Here is a 20,819-nt window from a genome sequence, read left to right on the forward strand (position 1 = left end):
AGTTCACCAAACTGCTCAGAAAGCTAACAACCTGTTCTCCCGAAGTGGTGCGAACTGGCTGAATCCTACCGCTGTGTCCATCCTACCATTCAGATATTTAAAACAGATGCATGAAAACTGGCAAATGAAGCTCTCTCCCCCCTCAAACACCCTCCCCACCGAGAATGAAAATCAATCCCAGGAACTAAGATAAGACAATCAAAAGATGGGAGAAAGATAAGATAATTGAAGGATAAAATAAACCAGGAAAAGGTCACTTTTGAAAAGTCACAAATGACCTTTCAGAATCTCTTCACTTTGCGTTATCAGATAAATTAGAGGGTGACGTTGCATCAATATTTTCTTGCAAGTCAAGGTCATTCTCAAAAAAAAAAAAATAACATAGAGGGGGAAGGAATGTTTCAGTTGGCACCAGATCTTTCCTTGTGATTGAACCCTTCTTACCTTTCTCAACAGGTAATTTGAAGGCATCGTTAAGTTGTCCTTTCAGTTTGGGCAGTCTGGCTTGTGTTGATACATCAATAAAGATCCATCCTTAACCCACCCGTTCATACTTAGGACACTTTCTTATTTGGGGAACGAAACCACCAGCTGAGAAAAATGAAGCTGTCCTTCGTGGGTGCTGCTTTGTTGATTTCTGTGATCAGCACCAATGCCCAGGTGAGAGGAAACCTGCATTTTAGGAAAGGTAATTTGTAGGATGACAGAGGAACCCCCGCGACTCAAATTCTGTGAGTTAATCCCAGACTAAGCAGGTCAATCTTGGGTCCTACTGAAATCTTAGACATAACAAATAGGGATTTGGTAAAATTTCGCCAAGGTGATCCAGTTTACCCTATCAAATACATATGTAATTAGATAAACACATTAGATCCTACAATTTTTCAAAGGGATTTCAAATATTCAATTACACTGATTAAACTGCCTCAAATTAATGATTCTATTATGACCAGAAGATTTTTTTTTGCACCATTTAATAATGAAGTTGAGTTGTGTAAGTGTGTGTAAATTGCAACAAAAGTTAATTGGAGTCATATACTGAGCTAAAATATGTTTTGTTTGATTTATGTTTCCTATCAATTGGAATACCAGGCCATAATTTCCATTAATTAATAATTAATTAATTAATTAATTCCGTTGATTAATTTTCTGCCCCTTTTGTTATGTTTAGCCAGTTTAAATGCTTGCATCCTTTCCTTCCTTTTATACATTTATTGCTTCTACTACATTTTATAATGTTTTATATGACCACATGCATCAGCTAAAACAAGATAATGTAATGGGTGATTATTGTTTTCCCCTGCAGCATTATATTCCAGATCTTCCACCTCCAGTAAGTAAAACTGTTTCTTATTTATATGTATTTTGATATTTTAACTGCTGTCAGAACTCACCTGGACAAGCTGGGAAACGAGATCACACAACTACAAAGAGCAGATGGTGTGTCAAATTCTGACTGTCTTCCAATGTGACACAACTTAGCTTCATACCTTGCTCACCCAAAGGTCCATCATGGTCAGAACTGAACCCCAGAGAAATAATTAATTTCAGAAATTTAAACTTTCATACAAAAGACGCTAAGAGAAATGAATACAATAGAATAACACAGTTGGAAGGGACCTTGGAGGTCTTCTAGTCCAACCCCCTGCTTAGGCAGGAAACCCTACACCACTTCAGACAAATGGTTATCCAACATCATCTTAAAAACTTCCAGTGTTGGAGCATTTACAACTTCTGGAGGCAAGTTGTTCTCCTTAGTTCTAAGTTGCTTTTCTCCTTGATTAGTTTCCACCCATTACTTCTTGTCCTAAATGATATATGAGCTTCCTCTAAATCCCCTCCCAGATACTTAGTTATCTTTGTTAGAGAAAGAACAGATATATAAATGGATTTTTGATTTTTTTTATAAGGGTACCTAGGTCCCAGAGCTACAGTTGCCTGAATTTGCAAGTAACATGAGATCAAAGGTTTTTTTACTTGTATTGTTTGTGCAAGACATATTAAAAAATGAATGGAGTTTTCCTCCATTCCTCCAGAATAGTCACTATTTTGACTTTGATTGTATCCTGAAGATACCTTTGCTCACAATTCACTTCATTTTATCTACAAATAGATTGGGTTCAGTCTTACAACCCAAAATAATGCTTTCATCCATTTTGAGGTCACTTGTTCATATTTTGTTTACTTAGAAACTATATTTAGTTAACTTGGTACTTTTACTTACTTATTCAGAAACTGTACTATACTTTGAAATAAAGCAACATCTTTTGAGGACAACTAGTTTTTCTAGAGTTTGAACAATTTGTTTTATTTGTTTTATTTTTATATTTCTTTAGTTACTTCATATTGTTTGTGATAAATTGTACTGGCAGCCTTGTTTAGCATTTAAAAATTGCCTGTATTTCATTGTTTCTATTCTTCACCTTTTTAATCATGCGTATTTATTTATGGCAAAAAAAATAATAATCATGTATTTCAGTTAAAGTTTCGTGACTCTTTATATTTGGATTTATATACATATACATATACATGTACATATACATATACATATACATATACATATACATACATACATACATACATATATATATATATATATGTATGTATGTATGTATATATAATTTTATTTATTACATTTATATGCCTCCCATTGCACACTTAAAAGCAACTCCAGACTTATATAATTTATTCTATAGCTGAAATATCAGAAAGAGTTGGCATGAATTGGAAAGATTTGCCATATGTATGTGCATGCTCATATAAGAGAGAAATTATAAGTTTGTATTTTATACATTTAAATGTCTATTAACACTGTTTCACCAAAAATGGAATCCATTTTTCTTTCTTTTTATAGTGGCCTTTTAGACAGTTTGGCTTAGCAGTGAGTATAACAATCTTTGCCTCTGTTCCTCTTGTACCCATTTAAGAGAATTTCCCCAAAGCTATTTGGTCCTGAAAATTGCAGGGTCCCATTCAGAGGTAGGTGCTCCTGAATCTGGGATAGGTATACTATGAAGTCAGTGGTGGGATTCAAATTATTTAACAACCAGTTCTCTGCCCTAATGACCAGTGTGGCCATGGTGGGCATGGCTAGGGAGTGTGACAGGCAGCACTTGGCCTTCTTCACCCCCCCTGGGAGCAAAAATGGGCCACGGGGGGACGTGCCCCCCATGCCCCATTTTGGGCCTGGGAGGCCTCCCTTCACTTACCTGGGAGCCAAAATGGGGTGTGTGGAAGGGGTGGGGAAAGGAGGGGCCAGCCAGCAATTTAACTACCGGTTCGCCCAAACCAAAACGAACCGGCTGAATCCCACCATTGTATGAAGTGTAGCCCTGGGGAATTGTGTTGAAGACAGGAGATAGAGAAAGAGAAGGAAGGTAGAAATCTGGGATATCCCCACCTCATTCCTTGTTGCTACAAGATTTTATAACAGAGGCAATGTGAAAAATTAGTACTCCTGATTTAGTGACCTTAAATGGGACCAGCAATTAAAGAGCCTTGGTAATACAGGGGTTTAAGGCACCCTGTTATTAAGCTGGTTATTAAGACCAGCTGCCTGCAATTACTGCAGGGTTCGAATCTCGCCAAGGCTCAAGGTTGACTCAGCCTTCCATCCTTTCTAAGGTAGGTAAATTGAGGACCCAGTTGTGGGGGCAATAAGCTGACTTTGTATAAATATACAAAAGGATGAAGGCTATTGCTGAGCACATTGTAAGCCGCCCTGAGTCTTCGGAGAAGGGCGGCATATAAATCAAATTAAAAAAAAAAAGAGATTGCTAAGTGGAAAATCATATAACCGTGACTATGCTTACGATTTGATACAGGACAGTGAGTACTGACCACATGTAATGGCGGGAAAAAGATGCTGTGAAAATTGTAACCACAGCCACTGGTCTCAGAATATTATTTTTTTTTAAATCACTCCTATACTTCATTATCTGAAGCAGTTGCTAAACAAGGACTGCCGATAGAGAGCTTTCTTAGAGTTATTGTAAGGATAACAGTAGGCAAGACTCCAGTGTATGCCATTTATGTCTTTTAGAAGCCATACAGAATGTAAATATTACTTATCAGTAACATCCAGGATCTTTGTAAATCTCGCCTAGGAAGGAGATTAAGGTCATCCATATCTGTGCTTTTGGTTGTGGGTCTCCTTAAAATCCCCTCCCAGACTCTTCCTTCTCTCTGTTGCAGAAAGAACTGGATTGTAATGTAACTTTCAATTTCTGTAGGGGAACCCTGGCTTCAGGAGTGATGCGTATGTTGGAAACTCTATTCCGTGGCACCCTCCATTTGTAAGTATGATCTTCTGCATGGCCATCTATTATCTTTGCCTCTGTTGGGAAATAGATTACCTGCTTATAATCTGAGGTTCCCAAATTCTGTTTCAATTACTTCCTACCTAGAAATGCTGGGGATTAAGATAGCTATTGAGAGTTTTGTGACTATCAAGAGTATCCACAAGGGATATTAAAAAAATAAATAAATCAACAGGCATAAAATAATGGATGGAGCTTTCATCACTGTAGCCACCATCTTGATTTTTTGACCGTACTCTGAGGTTACCTTTGCTCACATTTCTCTCCTCTGCATCTAAAACAATTGGGCTTAAATGGACACAACATTGTTCTCATCCATTTTAATGTCACTTCTCCATATTTATTTACTTAGAAACTATGTTTAGTTACGTGGTGCATTTATTTACTTACTCATTGATAAAGAGGTTATACCAGTGGTGAAATCCAAACTTTTTTATACTACCGGTTCTGTGGGCGTGGCTTGGTGGGCATGGTGTGACTTGGTGGGCGTGGTAGGGGAAGGATACTGCAAAATCTCCATTCCCACCCCATTCCATGGGGAAGGATACTGCAAAATCCCCATTCCCTCCCCACTCTGGGTCCAGCCAGAGGTGGTATTTGCCAGTTCTCTGAACTACTTAAAATTTCCGCTGCTGGTTCTCCGAACTGCTCAAAATTTCCGCTACCGGTTCTCCAGATCCTATCAGAACCTGCTGGATTTCACCCCTGGGTTATATATTGTACTGTATTCTGAAACAAAGCAGTGTCTTTTGAGAAGATGTTGCTGTTTTAAAGCTTGAATATTTTGGTTTTATTTTTTTTTTATTTTTTTCTTTAGGTACTTAATATTGGGATTTTTTTTGTGATAAAGTATGCTTTTAGAGCTGGCAGCCTTGTTTATCATTTTAAAAAATCTCTGTATATATTTTGCTATTTTTACTCTCCATTTTTCTAAACGTGCATAATTATTTGTGAAAAATCTTACGTACTTTGGTTCAAGTTCTTTGTCTCTAACCCTAAAAATAACTCTGATTTACTGAAATATAAGAAAGTTTTTGTGGCATAAATATTATAGTGATATGTCCGTGTGCATGTATATTCTTATGAGAGAGAGAGAGAAAGAGAGAGAAAGAGAGAGAGAGACTGCAAATTTGCATTTCATACCATTTAAACGTCTACGAATATTATTTCACTAAGAAAAAAATCCATGTTTTTCTTCTTCCTGCAGTGGTTTCCTAGGCACTTTGGCTCAGCAGTGAGTATAACCTTTGCCTTCAAACCCATTAGAGAGAAATCCCCCCCACCCCCAAATATTTGGCTCTGGAAATCCTAGGGTTCCATTTAGTCCTGCTCCCAAATCTGGTGAAGATGTACCGTGAGGCATCTTTATCTTTTTACATTCGGGTCTATATATAGATATTTATTATTTTATTTATGTAATTTATAAGCTGCCCATCTCATACTTAAAAATAACTATGAGCCTTTATAGGTTATTATATGGCTGAAATATAAAAAAGATCTGAGCGCCTAAATATTACGCACATACACATATTTTTATGTATAGTCTTACATGAGAGAGAGGGGGGGGGTGGAGAATGTTTGCCTTTTTATATAGTTAAATCGGTGGTGATATTTAGCCGGTTCTATCTGGATCGGGTGAACTGATAGCAGCGGCTGCGGGAGGCTCCGCCCCCCCGTCCGAATGTAATCATGTCCCGTTTTTGACGCTCTGCAAATGCGCAGAAGGCAGTGGTGAAATCCATTTTTTTTTACTACCGGTTCTGTGGGTGTGGCTTGGTGGGCATGGCAGGGGAAGGATACTGCAAAATCCCCATTCCCACCTCACTCCAGGGGAAGGATACTGCAAAATCTCCATTCCCTCCCCACTCCTGGGGGAAGGATATTGCAAAATCCCCATTCCCTCCCCACTCCAGGGGGAAGGATATTACAAAATCCTCATTCCCACTCCACTCCAGGGAAAGGATACTGCAAAACCCCCATTCCCACCCCACTCCAGGGGAAGGATACTGCAAAATCCCCATTACCTCCCCACTCCTGGGGGAAAAGATATTGCAAAATCTTCATTCCCACCCTACTCTGGGGCCAGCCACAGGTGGTATTTCCCGGTTCTCCGAACTGCTCAAAATTTGCACAGAGGTGGCACGTGCGCGCTCACATTTGCGAACCGGTAGCAAAAGTAAGTGGAATACCATCCCATGATTTCAATGTCTATTAACACTATTTCACCAAAAAAGAAATCCATGTTTTTTTCTTCTTTCTGCAGTGGCCTTTTAGACACTTCGACTCAGCAGTGAGTATAATCTTTGCCTGCTCATATTATACCCATTTCAGAGAATCCCCAAAACTATCTGGCCTTGAAAATTGTAGGGTCCCATTCCGGTAGTAGTTGCTCTCAAATCTGGAGTAGATGAACTGTGGAGCTAGCTTTTGGGGTGAAAGGGGGGAAGGGAGACAGAGACTTCTCCAAGACAGGGAAGGAAGGCAGAGAGATGTGACAACTCTGCATTACTTCCAATGCAAGTAGCAGCATTTTTGGAAGATGCCTTTTTTTCCTGCAACCTCTATTTAAGAGGAGAAGAATGTTACTCTCCATCTGTTATTACTCTTGTGGTCCTGATGCTGTGCAGGCCACAATTGACCTCTCATCTTTAGCTGCCCTTTCCCAGATTAAAGGTAAAGGTAATATGTGTTAGTCACATATGTGCTAGTCGTTCCCGACTCTAGGGGGTGGTGCTCACCTCCGTTTCAAAGCTGAAGAGCCAGCGCTGTCCGAAGACCTCTCCCTGGTCATGTGGCCGGTATGACTAAATGCTGAAGGCACACAGAACACTGTTACCTTCCCACCAAGGGTGGTCCCCTATTTTTCTATTTGCATTTTTTTTAATGTGCTTTTGAACTGCTAAGTTGGCAAAAGCTAGGACAGGGATCGGCAACCTTAAACACTCAAAGAGCCATTTGGACCCATTTCCCCACAGAAAAGAAAACACCGGGAGCCACAAAACCCTTTTGACATCTAAAATGAAGATAACACTGCATATATCACTTTTTACCTTTATGCTATGTATAAAAAAAAACCCCATAGTGTGTTGCATTTATGAAATCAATGACCTGCTACAGAGAAAACACATTTTTATTTCTTTGCATGCAACAAAAACATTTTGAACTCCAAAAAAAAAAAAAGATGGTGGTTGTGATGCATATTTTGAGTGCTAGGGAGCCGCAGCAGAGGGATGAAAGAGCCACATGCGGCTCCAGAGCCGTGGGTTGCAGACCCCTGAGCTAGGACAAGTAATGGGAGCTCACCCCTTTACATGGCACTAGGGATTCGAACCGCTGAACTGCTGACCTTTCGATCGACAAGCTCAGCGTCTTAGCCACTGAGCCACCATGTCCTAAAATTCCCAGATTAGAGGATTATAAAATGCTCTTTGCAGGCCTTTTCACTCTTTATGGAAAAATGGACAGGAAGAAAAGTATTTGTCCCCTCACTCTATGTCTTTGTGTGTGTGGTGTTTGTCCATAGGATCGCTTTAGGCCTGAAAAGCTGGTGAGTATCTTATCTTGGTTTTTTTTAACCAGTTTTAGATGCCTGTTCCCTTTGCATTCTGGTTGCTCTGGAATCTCAGACGTGCCCCCTTGCAGAAGAAAAAAATTCAACAAGCTTTCTTTCAGAGTAAAATTTAGGGATCAGATAGAACATTTAAACTCCAGCTTCAAAGCAGAAGGAGATGATAAGCATTGAATAATCGGAGTGTATGGCTAAGTGTATGCTGCATTCTTTTTTTTTCTTTTTTTTAATTTTAAACAACCAAATTCAAACAATTCAAGTGGAAGTGTTACTAAAAGATTACATTATTATATTGTTTTTAAAAAAAGGAGAAGGAAAAATAGATTAAAAAGTCTACAGTAAAAGTAGTAACAGATTAAAAAAAATTAAAAGGAAAAAGATAAAAATTCTCTTTTTGGACACAGTTTGACATATGGATTGTGCTCACTGTCACCAGTACTGAACTGTATCAGTGGTAGAATTCAATTTTTTTTTACTACCGGTTCTGTGGGCATGGCTTGATGGGCATAGTGTGGCATGGTGGGCGTGGCTTGGTGGGCATGGCAGGGGAAGGATACTGCAAAATCCCCATTCCCACACCACTCCAGGGGAAGGATATTGCAAAATCTCCATTCCCACCCCACTCTGGGTCCAGCTAGAGGTCCAGCTAGAGGTGGCCGGTTCTCTGAACTACTCAAAATTTCCGCTACCAGTTCTCCAGAACCTGCCAGAACCTGCTGAATAGCACCCCTGAACTGTATGCACTATTCATGGCACAGAGAGGGAACTTTGCCCTTAAAGAATAAAGAGATTGTCACTGCGTTAATGCCACATAGCTTCAGTTCTCTAGAAGAACTCAGTTAGCAGTTTTGTGTTGATGGTAAAAAGCCGACAAATAGAGGAGGCCAAGAAACATTCAACAAGTGTTGAACATCCAGCAACATTTGATTGAGCAGTTTCTTTGCTTAATTCACAAGCATTTTGTTCTGATCCAGCTTCTCAAACATGACAAATCCTCTGACGTGAACTCAAAAGATTACTTTATTAGGAATGCTGGCACTCCCGGCAAAAAAGTTCTCACCGCAGGCTAACAAGTCTGTCCGGCTGGAAGATGAACCGTTGTCTGCCACATCTATTCATCTCTGTCCCCTGCCTTTTATCCCCAGAGCTAGGGTGTGGACTTCACTAGCAGGGGTGGCTCTTCCATCCCAAGGACCGGCCCATAGATTTCCATTGCTCTTCTCTCCTCTGCTTTCTGTGCATCCGTGCGTCAGGCACTGGACCCAGCTGTTCCTCCTCTTCTTCATCAGCCACCTCCAGACCTGGGGGCTGTTGGCTCTGCATCTGAGGGCTGATGGATGGCCCAGGCTCCGCCTCTATCTCTCTCTCTCTGCCAGGTCCAGATTCCCTCTTCCCCCTTAGAGCTCCCAGGTTGCCTCGATGTTGACTCTGACTCCAATGCCTCCTCCTCCTCCTCTGATTCTGGTGCTGGAAGGGCTGGTGGCCACAACACATTTATGCAGGTTCCATCAACGAGTCTCTGGTGCTTTCCCCTCAGTTCTTCCATCTTTTCTTCTATGTGTAAAACAACATTTTAAAAAGGGCGGCATTCTCTTTATTTTACATCATTAGGAGCTCTCTTTCTGGAACCACCCACCATTTGGGATCACCCAGCTGCTTGCATTGTATAGTTTTCGCACTATACAGCAAAGGAAAGCTGAAGTAATATCGTAAACGCAGTCATGGCCGTGTGATTTTGCAATTAGTAACTGCATCACTTAGCAACTGAGTTGCCAGTCCCAATTATGTTCACTAAATGAGAACTAAAACCTAAACAGAAACATGGAATGTATTAAAAAGACTGGGAATCCTCTGCCTCTAAAAAGTTGTTTCCAGCATGTAGCAAGCGGAAATACAATTAAACAAGTGTGAAAGATCCTTTCTAAATATCGTGTCTTTTTTTTGTTTTTGGCTAGATCCATTTGATGAGTGTAAGTATATGGAAATATTTATTATCATTTACTGCTTTCAATACCACAAAAAACAAACTTAGTGCAGAGAGATCCGGTTCAAATCTTCACTTAATGTCAAATATCCTCTTTCCTCTCACAGCCAAGTCTGTCAGAGAAAATGGCATTCCTTTGTGTATTAAAGAGATTTGCGTTTTGAAATAGTTAAAGTAATTGAAGTAATTAGTTAAAGTAATTAGTGGTCTACTATGTGACTACGATGTCTCTCTTTTGTCATCATATAGAAACTAAATGCTGTTAAATTCGGTGTTGTGACATATGAGTGACTTTAAACATGTTGCTTTAGTCTTAAAACTAAATTTAAGACTGCAGCAGCTTTAATGCTGCTGTATTTGGTCTATAATATTTTCATTTATTAACTGACTCATTCTTTTTTTTCCCATTCACTCTGGCAGAGTGGATAGTGGAGCAGATGAGAGGGAACAGAGAGATCCATGTTGAAACTGAATACTTCCTTCTCTTCTCTCTTACCCTAGTTTACCAAAAACAAATACAGATGGAACATTTGAAATGAAAACAGAAGCATTAAGTTTAATTCCCATCCCCATCTAAAGTTGAAGAAACATTGGTCAGATTCATGGATAGCATTAAGTGTTCAAGCAGCTAGTGTGAAATATGACAGCCACATTTTTGGCTTTGTATTATAACCAAATACAAATATAAATTTATATTTATAGACATATAAAACCCACCATGATTTAAAATAACAGTAGCAAGATATTAAGCTAAGCAGTGTTGGACCTGGTTAGAATTTGGATGGGTGAAGACCAGGGAACATCAGAGGTGTCTTTTAGGCAAGTCACTCCTTGACACTGCCAAACAAACTCTGTAGTCCTTCCCCTGAAGTCAACGGGAGCATCATTTGACCCCAAAACAGCTTTAATTTTTACTGGTTCCTGGAGGCATAAAGCGAGTCTTAGGTAATAGAAATAATGGCTTCATTTCTCCAATTTGAAGGAAAATACAATGCAAAGTAACTCTTGATGTGTTTTTTCCTCCCTTCTTTATATTAGAAATTAGTTGAAGTCTGCAAAAATATCTTTGACCAACAGAGGCATTGGGTAAGCTTCATGGGGGAAAAAAGTGTAAATATATTCCAAAGGTTGGTTTGGTTAGAGGAACAATTTTTTTTTTAGTGAAGAAGAACAATTAGCAGCTATATTAATAAACTGGGAAACCACGTAGCAATAGTTTATTTCAGAAAGAAAAAAAAAGGCACACAGTTCTGGGAACAGCCAACATGTCTGGCCTGCTAAGAGAAACTTTAGAGCAGTGGGCCCCAACCTTTTTGGAATCAGGGATCAGTTTCATGGAAGACAATTTTTCCATGGACCAGGGTGCGTGGTGATATGGTTTTGTATGATTCAAGCTCATTACTTTGCTCATTCACCACTGCTCCCCTTCAGATGTGCAGCCTGGTTTCTAACAGGCCAGGTACTGGTCCTTAGCCTAGTGGTTAGGGACCCCTGCTTTAGAGTACTCCTTCAGCAATGCCCAGGGGCAAGAGGGTATAGATGGCATCACCAATGCCCTTTTTTTCCTTGCCCCCGCCCAACACCTTTGGATCTGCTGCTTGCTAGCAGAAATGGAGTTGGTACTGTCATTGCTATAGTTGAAGAAGCCTCCTTTGGGTAGTGAACCAGGAAAGGCAGAGAATGGGCAGCAAACCCTCACCTCCTGATTCCTGGAAGAGCGGCTTCACTTTGTTAAAAGTGAGAAGCTCCCTGAACCATATAGATCAGGGGGTGTCAAACTCAATTTTATTGAGGGCAGCATCAGGGCTTGACCTCGGGGGGCTGGGCGGGTATGGCTGACTGGGTGGGCATGACCAGCTTGATGCCACTCACTGGGCCTGGTTGACTGGATGAGTATGGCCAGCTTGATGCCACTTTCCAAACTGCTGGCATGGTTCCTCTTTGCATTGGGTAGACCGGGCTGAAGCCATGCTGGCCCAATGTTTCCTCTTCACGTTGGGTAGACCAGGCCGAAGTGACACGAGCTGGCCCCTTAGATTTTCCAGGATGGCCCCATGGGACGGATCCGACCACATTGTGGGCCACATCTGGCCCGCGGGCCTTGAGTTTAACACCCCTAGTATAGAAAAACACAGTTTTATTGCCACCGAATATGAGGTGCAAGATTTACCCCCCTCCCTTCTTCCCTTATTTAGTAATTTCAACCATTGATTGACTTTTTCATTGGACCACAACTACGGTTCTCAATAGGTTCTAGAACCATAGCCATTCTTCACTCTTTATTTAGCCGAAAACAGCTCATAACCATCTTTTCTGTCAGTGCAGGAAAATTTGAAGTCTCTGCTTGCTGGAAAGTAATTGGGGAAGGCGGGGAGGTCCATATCTGTTTCCCTCAACAGCCCCAAAATCCAAACCCTTGCTGTGGATTTAATTTCTCAGCTTTTTCTATGCAGTCAGCTCCCTGTTCTCTGCACAAGTCCATCCAGGTTAGCTCTGTGATATGTTTGTCATTTTTAAAGTTTACACTTAGGTGTTGATTGTTTACAGGAGCCCAGAAGGAAACCTTTGAGAATAATCTCAACTCTTAAAGTATGCTGTGGAAGTCCTTTGAACCTGGTAAATATTTGGGATGCAGGTTCCAGGTAGTTCCAGGTTGTGATGCTGCTGGGAACTGTACTCCACCACAGTAGGAAGAGACATGTCCTGGGACAGAGGAAAATGCATGTCACCCATCTCTACAGGACAGCCTCTAGCAGGAGATACATCCATGGGCTTCAGAATGGTTCATGAGTTTCTTTTTAGTGATGATTGTTGGAAACAATTGAGATTAGTGACTCTATTTTGGTTGCTCTCTTTTGATTGTTTTGTTCTGCAGCATCGTCGGCCTTACCTATCTACCTATGGCTACCTTGGTTTTCCACAAGGCTACCCGTTTTATCCTCAAGGCTACCCTAGTTACCCTCCAGACTATTCTGACGTAGGCACTGCTGAACAACTGTTACCTGTTGCTTCACAACCATTTGCACCTATTGTCCCTCATTACTATCCACCCTCTTCTATTTATCCTGAAATAGCTTCACCTGACTATCCCAGCACAGTGAGTATGAAAGTGTGACAGGTACTCTTGAAGGTGGGAGAAGTTTCAGCTGCCCCTAAATATCAAAAATATCCTTTCCCTGCAGTCAAAGAGGGCAAAGATGGCAAAATGTAGAATTTCATTTATTAGATTTCTTTGTTGCTTTCCCCCCCAAATTGTTATAGTTGGGTCCTGATCTATAGTGACCAGGGAAGTAAGGAAATCTTTGTTTGTTGGTCTGCATCTTGCTTAGGTTTCTAATAGTTTCTATGTCATGGACCTCACTCTCCAATTTATCCTATTTTGAATTTTGTATAAACAGATATGAGCAGTGTAATCGAGAGGAATTTTGTTGCTCTAAGATAGTAGTACTCAATCTGGACAATTTTAAGATATGTGGACTTTAAGATATGTGGAATTCCCCAGTTACAAGGGGAATTATACATCTCTTCTCTTCTCTTCTCTTCTCTTCTCTTCTCTTCTCTTCTCTTCTCTTCTCTTCTCTTCTCTTCTCTTCTCTTCTCTTCTCCTCTCCTCTCCTCTCCTCTCCTCTCCTCTCCTCTCCTCTCCTCTCCTCTCCTCTCCTCTCTTCTCTAGTAATTACAACCATTGTTTGATTTCCTCATCTGACCACAGCTATGGTTCTCCATAGGATCTAGAACCATACTCATACTAGATCCTGAATCTTGTTTAGCTAAGTACATCTAATCACTCATAAGAGCTTTTCCTGCCAGAGCAGGGACATTGGAAGCATCTGTTTGCTGGAAGGAAGGAAGTTGGGGAAGGCTGGAGATGCAGATCTGTCTCCCTTGACAGCCCCAAAATCCAAACTCTTGCAGAAGACTAAATTTCCCAATGTTTTCTATGTATTCAGCTCCCTGCAATGAAGTGGATTTAAGTCCTTCAGAGTTGGTGTTGGGATAAGCCTGTCCCTCTTTAAGGCTACACTTAATGGTTTGCTATTTATAGGAGTCCAGATGGAATCATTGGGGGATAGTCCCAACTCTTAGAATATGCTGTGGAAGTCAGTTGTACTAATAAATGTTTGGGATGCAAGTTGCAGGCAGCTCCAGGAAGTAATGCTGGTGGGAAGCGTAACCCACTACTGTAGCAGGGCAGAAAGAAAGGTGTCCTGGGATAGAGGAAAATTCATGTAACACGTCTTTACTGGACAGCCACTGGAATGAGATCTATCCACAGGCTTCAATATGGTTGGTGGATTTTTAAAATGAGGTTTTTAGGAAACAATTGTGATCAATGACTATATCTTGGGGTTTTGTTCCATTTATTTCTATTCTGCAGCAAGAGTCTAAACACTGGAATCCGCCTGTCATGGATAACTATCATCGTTCACTTCCCCAAGAACCTTTCTTTGCACAACCTCTATCTGCTGCCCAACTACAAACTGGGTCTATTCCCCCTGCTCTTCATTGGCCTCAATATTTTGCTGGTCCTTCATTGTCTCTCCCTCCTCAATCTGTCCCTCCTGCTTTTGCACAAAATTCCCATGCTCTCTTTGCACAACATGCCACTGGTCCCTTGATAAAAGGTACCCATGGTGCTTTTGGAGAACATATTCGTTCTACTGTTGTCTCTGCACAACGTGCCCATTCAGTTTTTGTACATCCAGACCCTGCTGTCTTTACAAAACCTGACCCTGCAGTGCCTGCACAACCTGAGTCTGTTGTCACTGTACAATCTAACCCTGCTGCCTCTACACAATCTGACACTGCTGCTGCTGCTGTACAATCTAACCTGGCAGCTTCTACACAATCTGAACTTGCTACAACTGCACAATCTAATACTACTGCCTCTACACGACCTGACACTGCTGCCTCTGCACAACATGCTTCTGTTGACTCAGCACAACGTATCCCTGCTCCCTTAGCAAAACATACCAATGTTTCTGTGGCACAACGTAACCATGCTGCCAGGACACAACGTACCCGTGTTGCCTCTAGACGACGTGTCCCTCCAACCTCTGCACAAAACGTCCATCCTGCCTCTGCACAACCTGTCCCCACTGCTGCCGTACAACCTAACCTGGCTGTCTCCACACAACCTAACACTGTGGCCTCCATACAACCTACCCCTGCTCCCTTAGCAAAATGTACCCATGATTCTGTGGCACAGCGTAACCGTGCTGGCAATAGACGACGTGTCCGTCCTACCTCTGCACAAAGTGTCCGTCCTGCTTCTGCAAAACCTGCCCCTGCTCCTGCTGTACAACCTAATGTGGCTGCCTCCACACAACCTGCCCCTTCTCCCTTAACACAACCTACCCCTGCTCCTTCAGCAAAACATACCCCTGCTGCCTTGGCACAACCTGACACTACTGACTCACCACAACCCACCCCTGCTCCCTCAGCAGAACCTACCCCTGCTCCCTTGGCAAAACATCCCCCTGTTGCTAGGGCACAACATACCCGTGTTTCTGTGGCACAACATACCCGTGCTGCCTCTAGGCGACGTGTCCCTCCTACCTCTGCACAAAGTGTCCGTCCTGCTTTTGCACAACCTGCCCCTGCTGCTGATGTACAACCTAATCTTGCAGCCACCACACAACCTGACCCTGCTGCCTTGACACAACATGCTTTTGCTCCCTTGGAAAAACCTACTCCTGCTCCCATAGCAAAACATGCCCCTGCTGACTCTGCACAATCTGACACTGCTTCCTTGACACAATATGCCTCTGCCGACTTAATACAACCTACCCATGCTCCCTTGGCAAAATCTACCCCTGCTCCCTTGGCAAAACATCCCCCTGCTGCCCTGGCAAAGCATGCCCCTGCTGCCAGGGCACAACGTACCCGTGTTTCTGTGGCACAGCGTAACCGTGCTGCCAGGACACAACGTAACCATGCTGCCACTAGACGACGTGCCCGTCCAACCTCTGCACAAAGTGTCCGCCCTGCCTCTGTGCAACCTGCCCCTGCTCCCTTAACACAACCTACCCCTGCTCCCTCAGCAAAACATACCCCTGCTGCCTCGGCACAACCTGACACTGCTGACTCACCACAACCTACACCTGCTTCCTCAGCAGAACCTACCCCTGCTCCCTTGGCAAAACATACCCCTGCTGCCTTGATACAACATGCCTTTGCTAACTCAGCACAAACTACTCCTGCTCCCTTTGCACAAGCTACCCCTGCTCCCTTGACAAAACATACTTCTGCTGTCTCTGCACAATATGACACTGCTGCCTTGATACAACATGACTCAGCACAATCTTTCCCTGCTCCCTCAGCCCAACCTACACCTGCTCCTTCAGCAAAGCATACTCCTGCTGCCTCAGTACAACCTGACACTGCTGGCTCAGCACAACGTACCCCTGCTCCCTCGGCAAAGCATACCCCTGCTGCCTTGGCACAGCCTGACACTGCTTCCTCTGTTTCATCTGCTACTCAGTCTCCTAATACATCCACATTGCATGCCTCTGGAGAACCTGAATCTGCAGCTTCTGGAACAACCAGTAAATCTGGTAAAAAGAGTTCTGCCTCCAAAGTTCAGGTAAATATGTAAATGTGACAATTCTGGGCTTTATTGCTGCCTTAAGGGATGCAGTGGCTCAGTGGCTAAGATGCTGAGCTTGTCGATCGAAAGGTTGGCAGTTCAGCGGTTCAAAAGCACGTAAAAAATGCAAGTAGAAAAAATAGGGACCACCTTTGGTGGGAAGGTAACAGCATTCCGTGCGCCATTGGCGTTTAGTCATGCCGGCCACATGACCACAGAGACGTCTTCGGACAGTCTTGGCTCTTCAGCTTTGAAATGGAGATGAGTACCGCCCCCTAGAGTTAGGAATGACTAGCACATATGTGCGAGGGGAACCTTTACCTTTTTATTCTTAGCCATCCCAAGCACAATTTAAGACTTCTACAACAAATTATTTCCGACAGAAAGATCTTTCAAGGTATTTTGGTATACAGGTAACTTCTGTTCATTTTTAGTCTCCTAAAGATTCAACTGAGCTAGTGAGCAATTTCACTTCTATTCCCAGTGAAATATCTTTGAGCTATATCGTTGGAAGGAATAATACTAGAAAAAGTTGAAAGGATCACGAACCTCAGTTCTAATTTACATGAAAGCTGGGACATGACCACTGAAGTAAAGACAAGGCTAGAAAAAGCTCAAACAGCATTCTTCAAAATGAAAATGATCTTCTGCAGTCATGACATAAGCCTAAGATTGAAAATCAGGCTTGTCAGATGTTACATCTTTTCTATCCTGCTCTATGGAGCAGAGAGTTGGTCTCTGATAGAAAGCCACTTGAAGAGACTAGAAGCATTTGAAATGTAGTTTTACAGGGGCTGCAACATATAAACTGGGTTGACAAAATCAGAAATGAGGAGGTGATAAGCCACCTGGAAAGCCAAGGGAAGTCATCAAAACCATAAAAAAGCAAGTTAGAATATTTTGGACATGTGATGCGACACCCGGAAAAATATGGCATACTTCACGTAATCCTCCAGGGAAAAATTGAAGGCAAATGAGGTCCAGGCAGAAGAAGAACATCATGGCTTCAAAATCTAAGGGACCGGTTTGGACAAAACTCAGCAGCAATTTTTCGTGCGGCTGTTGATGCAAATAGGATTGCCAACATGATTGCCAACATCCAATGACAGATATGGCACAAGAAGAAGAAGTTGAACAATAGGTATATAGCACCTGTATAGGTAGCAAGCCAGGCTTCTCTGCAGAATATTCTAGGGATGAATCAATTCAGCAAGTATTGGAATATAATTACTATCATGTCCCCATTGAATCTATTGTAGCAATTAAACAATGCATTTTTTCCTAGTAACATCCACAATAGAATGAACACTCCAGTGATTTAGCATGTGCTGAATTGCTTTCCTATTTTAATTTTTCCAGGAAATCTGAATCAAAGCATCCCCTACAAAAATGTACGCCAGTGAGTATGGACGGTACTCTTTGCTTTAATAGAAATACATTGTGCAGATTTCTGCAAGGATTTATAATTATTTGCTTTCCGATATGTTGATGATTTGGGGTTGTTGTCACTGAGGGTAAGGGGATGTTGAAGGCAAAATTCTGAAATACCGTATTTTTTGGTGTATAAGATGCACTTCCCACCCTAAAAGAGGGCGAAAATTTGGGTGAGTCTTATAACCAAATGTAGCCCCACCCACCCACCAGCCCCCACCCTTTGGCCTCTGCCTCCCAGCAATTTGCCTCCTTGCAGCAAACAGCCCATTTCAGGTTCAGGGTCAGCCCAGCCTGATTAGTACAAGCAGCTGATTGTCGGTTGTATCGGCCTCCCGACTATCAGCTGTTTCAGGCTGTAGGAATTGCCATTGCCTATTGACGCCTCCACGTGCCCCATTTTTGGCCTCCACTGTTTGCTGTTTGCTGCAAGGAGGCAAATTGCTGGGAGGCAGAAGCAGAATTTTTTTTCTTGTGCTAATCAGGCTATGCTGAAAATGAAACTGAAACAGACTGCTGTTTGCTGCAAGGAGGCAAATTGCTGGGAGGCAGAGGCAGATTTTTTTTTCTTGTTTTCCTCCCCAAAAAAGGTAGTTGCATCTTATAGTCTGGAGTTTATATTCTGAAAAATACGGTATTACCTTCCTGCTATGAAGGATGGGCAAAAGTCAATTGCATATTCTCTTTTGGCCAAATATTTCATTTTCACACATTTTTTTCTAGATCTACCAACTACATTTTGTGAGAAGAAAATCCAGAGCCACCTCCCACAGTTTCTCTTTCCAGCTTCCATAATTTCTTCCTAACCAAGGTTCAAATGGGGAACTGCAAATGTCTTCAAAAGGCTCCAGCAATTATATTTCTTTCTGTTGATTTGGGGTCACTTTCTCTTAATTGTGAACACTGGTTATTCTGCAATAATAAGCATTTAGAAATAAATATGTGCAGCATTATCATAAGAGTGTTGTCTTTATCACTGTGCTCTGAATAGTATCACTTTTCCAATATTATATGATGTTCAGGCTTGGTTGATTCTGATAAATGAAAACATGATTACAAAACCCTCATCCAAATGTTTGTGTTTAATGCCACAAACACTTTCATCCCATATTTCTGTTACTTTCTGTAGAGTTGAAGTTCACACATCTTAAAAGGGTTAAGAAACATTGATTTATAGGCACGTGTATCATTTTAAAAAGAGAACCCAAGCAGAAAATAATGAAAATGCTCTCTTATAATTATTCCTGTTTTTGATGATTCCACAATTATCAAGGTACCTCCAATCTCTGAAAATCAGTTCATTTGGAAAGGAGCATATTTATTCCTCCACCAGCATTGCTTCCTTTTTGAAACTTTATTTATCCAAAGTTTGTTCTATGTATTTCCTACCACAGGTGCTATTTTTTGCATTCTGTCTCAAACAAAGCCAGTAAGAAGTAAAACGGTTTTTTTTAAAAAAAAAGTCACTCAGAAATTCTGTCTCATAATCTACCCCCACTGCAAATTCCTCTTTAGATTTAACATTTTGAAGGAACATTGTCAGGGGTGGGATTGAAAAAATTCAGCAATCGGTTCGCTGCCCAGTTGCTGGATGGGCGTTGACTTGGGGGCGTGGCCTATTCATCTTCCTGCACCATGGCGGGGTGGTGGTGGTGGCTTTTCACCCTCCCAGACTCCGGAGGCTTTCCTGGAGCCTCCAGAAGGGAGAAAATGGTGTGCCCTGCACTTACCTGGCATCCAAAATGGGCCATGTGGAGACTCCTGGGAAGGGCGGGATGAAGTGGGCGGGGTCAGCCAGTCCTTGGAACAACCGGTTCGGCGAACCAGATTAAAATTAACATCCGGTTCGCTCGAACCAGTCCAAACTGGCTGAATCCTACCCTTGAACATTGTTCTAAAATCATACATCAATTCATTTAAATTTAGTATGCTTTAACTCTCTCATGGGGTAATTTTCCTTCAAATGGTATCCTTTTTCATTCCTAAAAATAAAAAAAGAAGGTTAGAGTGGAATTTAGTTACCAAAATATAGAAGTAGGGTGCCTGAAAAACAGAGGATTTGGTAATTTCTAGAGAGCTAACTCAAGAAACCAGAGACAAAAGCCAGGATTACCACTGACTGAGAAACATAGTGAAATGGTGGATAGTCTTTGTGCCTTATGACCGTCAATCAACAATATATCATTCACGAGATCTAACACAGCCTAGCACTTGGTATGGAAGCAACGAAGGCCACTGAATAGATATTTGGATCCTGGGATGTATCTATTCTGACAAAGATCAGATTATGGAAGAAATTGTATTTTCTATAACACTCTCTGGAAGGAAAGGAAAAAAATGGACTTTGGAAAAGCAGAATAAAAGGTGTTTTGACACTTTGGTGTTTGCTTTGGTGTTAGAAAAACTGCCTGAGAAGACTGGACAGCCACCCCACCCCAAATGAACAGATTATCAAATAATAATAATAATAATAATAATAATAATAATAATAATAATAATAATAATAATAATAAAAGATAAGCAGCAAGAAAAAATCACAAAGTACCGGGACTTACAAATTGAAGTTGAGCGACTGTGGAAAAAGAAATCGTGTGTTGTACCGATTGTAATTGGAGCCATCGGAGCAATACCCAAAGGGCTACCCCGCTATTTAGAAATTCTAAATTTGCCGGACTTGAACATTTTGACTCTACAAAAAACCACCTTACTCGGAACAGCTTACATCCTCCGACGATACCTTAACAGTTCCTAGGTCCTTGGTTAGGACTCGAGCTGCTGAGCTATTAACCAGCCTCAAAGGCTGTGAATCTCACTAAAGATTAACCAATAAATAATAATAATAATAATAATAATAATAATAATAATAATAATAATAATAAATCAAACCAGAGTTCTCACTTGAGGCACAAATGACCAGGCTCAAATTCT

At 41.6% G+C, this 20,819-nt stretch overlaps 2 protein-coding genes across 2 annotated transcripts in view; both read left to right on the forward strand.

The window, feature by feature from the left end:
• Positions 1-556: 556 nt before the first annotated feature.
• Positions 557-20,819, forward strand: part of LOC117669355 (uncharacterized) — a 53,911-nt gene continuing 33,648 nt past the window's right edge. The window contains exons 1-2 of the mRNA XM_087876788.1: positions 557-660; positions 1,307-1,333. Of these exons, the coding sequence (XP_087732914.1) occupies positions 601-660; positions 1,307-1,333 (87 nt within the window). The 5' untranslated portion in view covers positions 557-600. The remainder of the gene's footprint in view (positions 661-1,306; positions 1,334-20,819) is intronic.
• On the forward strand, positions 9,609-18,850 carry LOC117669357 (uncharacterized). The gene is made up of 8 exons (XM_087876277.1): positions 9,609-9,614; positions 9,843-9,857; positions 10,910-10,957; positions 12,419-12,487; positions 12,747-12,968; positions 14,250-16,457; positions 17,820-17,859; positions 18,615-18,850. Exons 1-7 carry the CDS (start codon positions 9,609-9,611, stop codon positions 17,826-17,828), a joined length of 2,577 nt encoding a protein of 858 aa, XP_087732403.1. The 3' UTR covers positions 17,829-17,859; positions 18,615-18,850.

This window comes from Pantherophis guttatus, chromosome 10, assembly GCF_059756535.1.
Source record: "Pantherophis guttatus breed Tessera chromosome 10, ASM5975653v1, whole genome shotgun sequence".
NCBI classification, from domain to species: Eukaryota; Metazoa; Chordata; class Lepidosauria; order Squamata; family Colubridae; genus Pantherophis; species Pantherophis guttatus.

Coding starts and splice junctions, on each gene's coding strand:
- LOC117669357 (XM_087876277.1), top strand. Junction 12,488..12,746: donor GTGGAAGTCCTTTGAACCTG/GTAAATATTTGG, acceptor TTTGTTCTGCAG/CATCGTCGGCCTTACCTATC. Junction 12,969..14,249: donor CACCTGACTATCCCAGCACA/GTGAGTATGAAA, acceptor TCTATTCTGCAG/CAAGAGTCTAAACACTGGAA.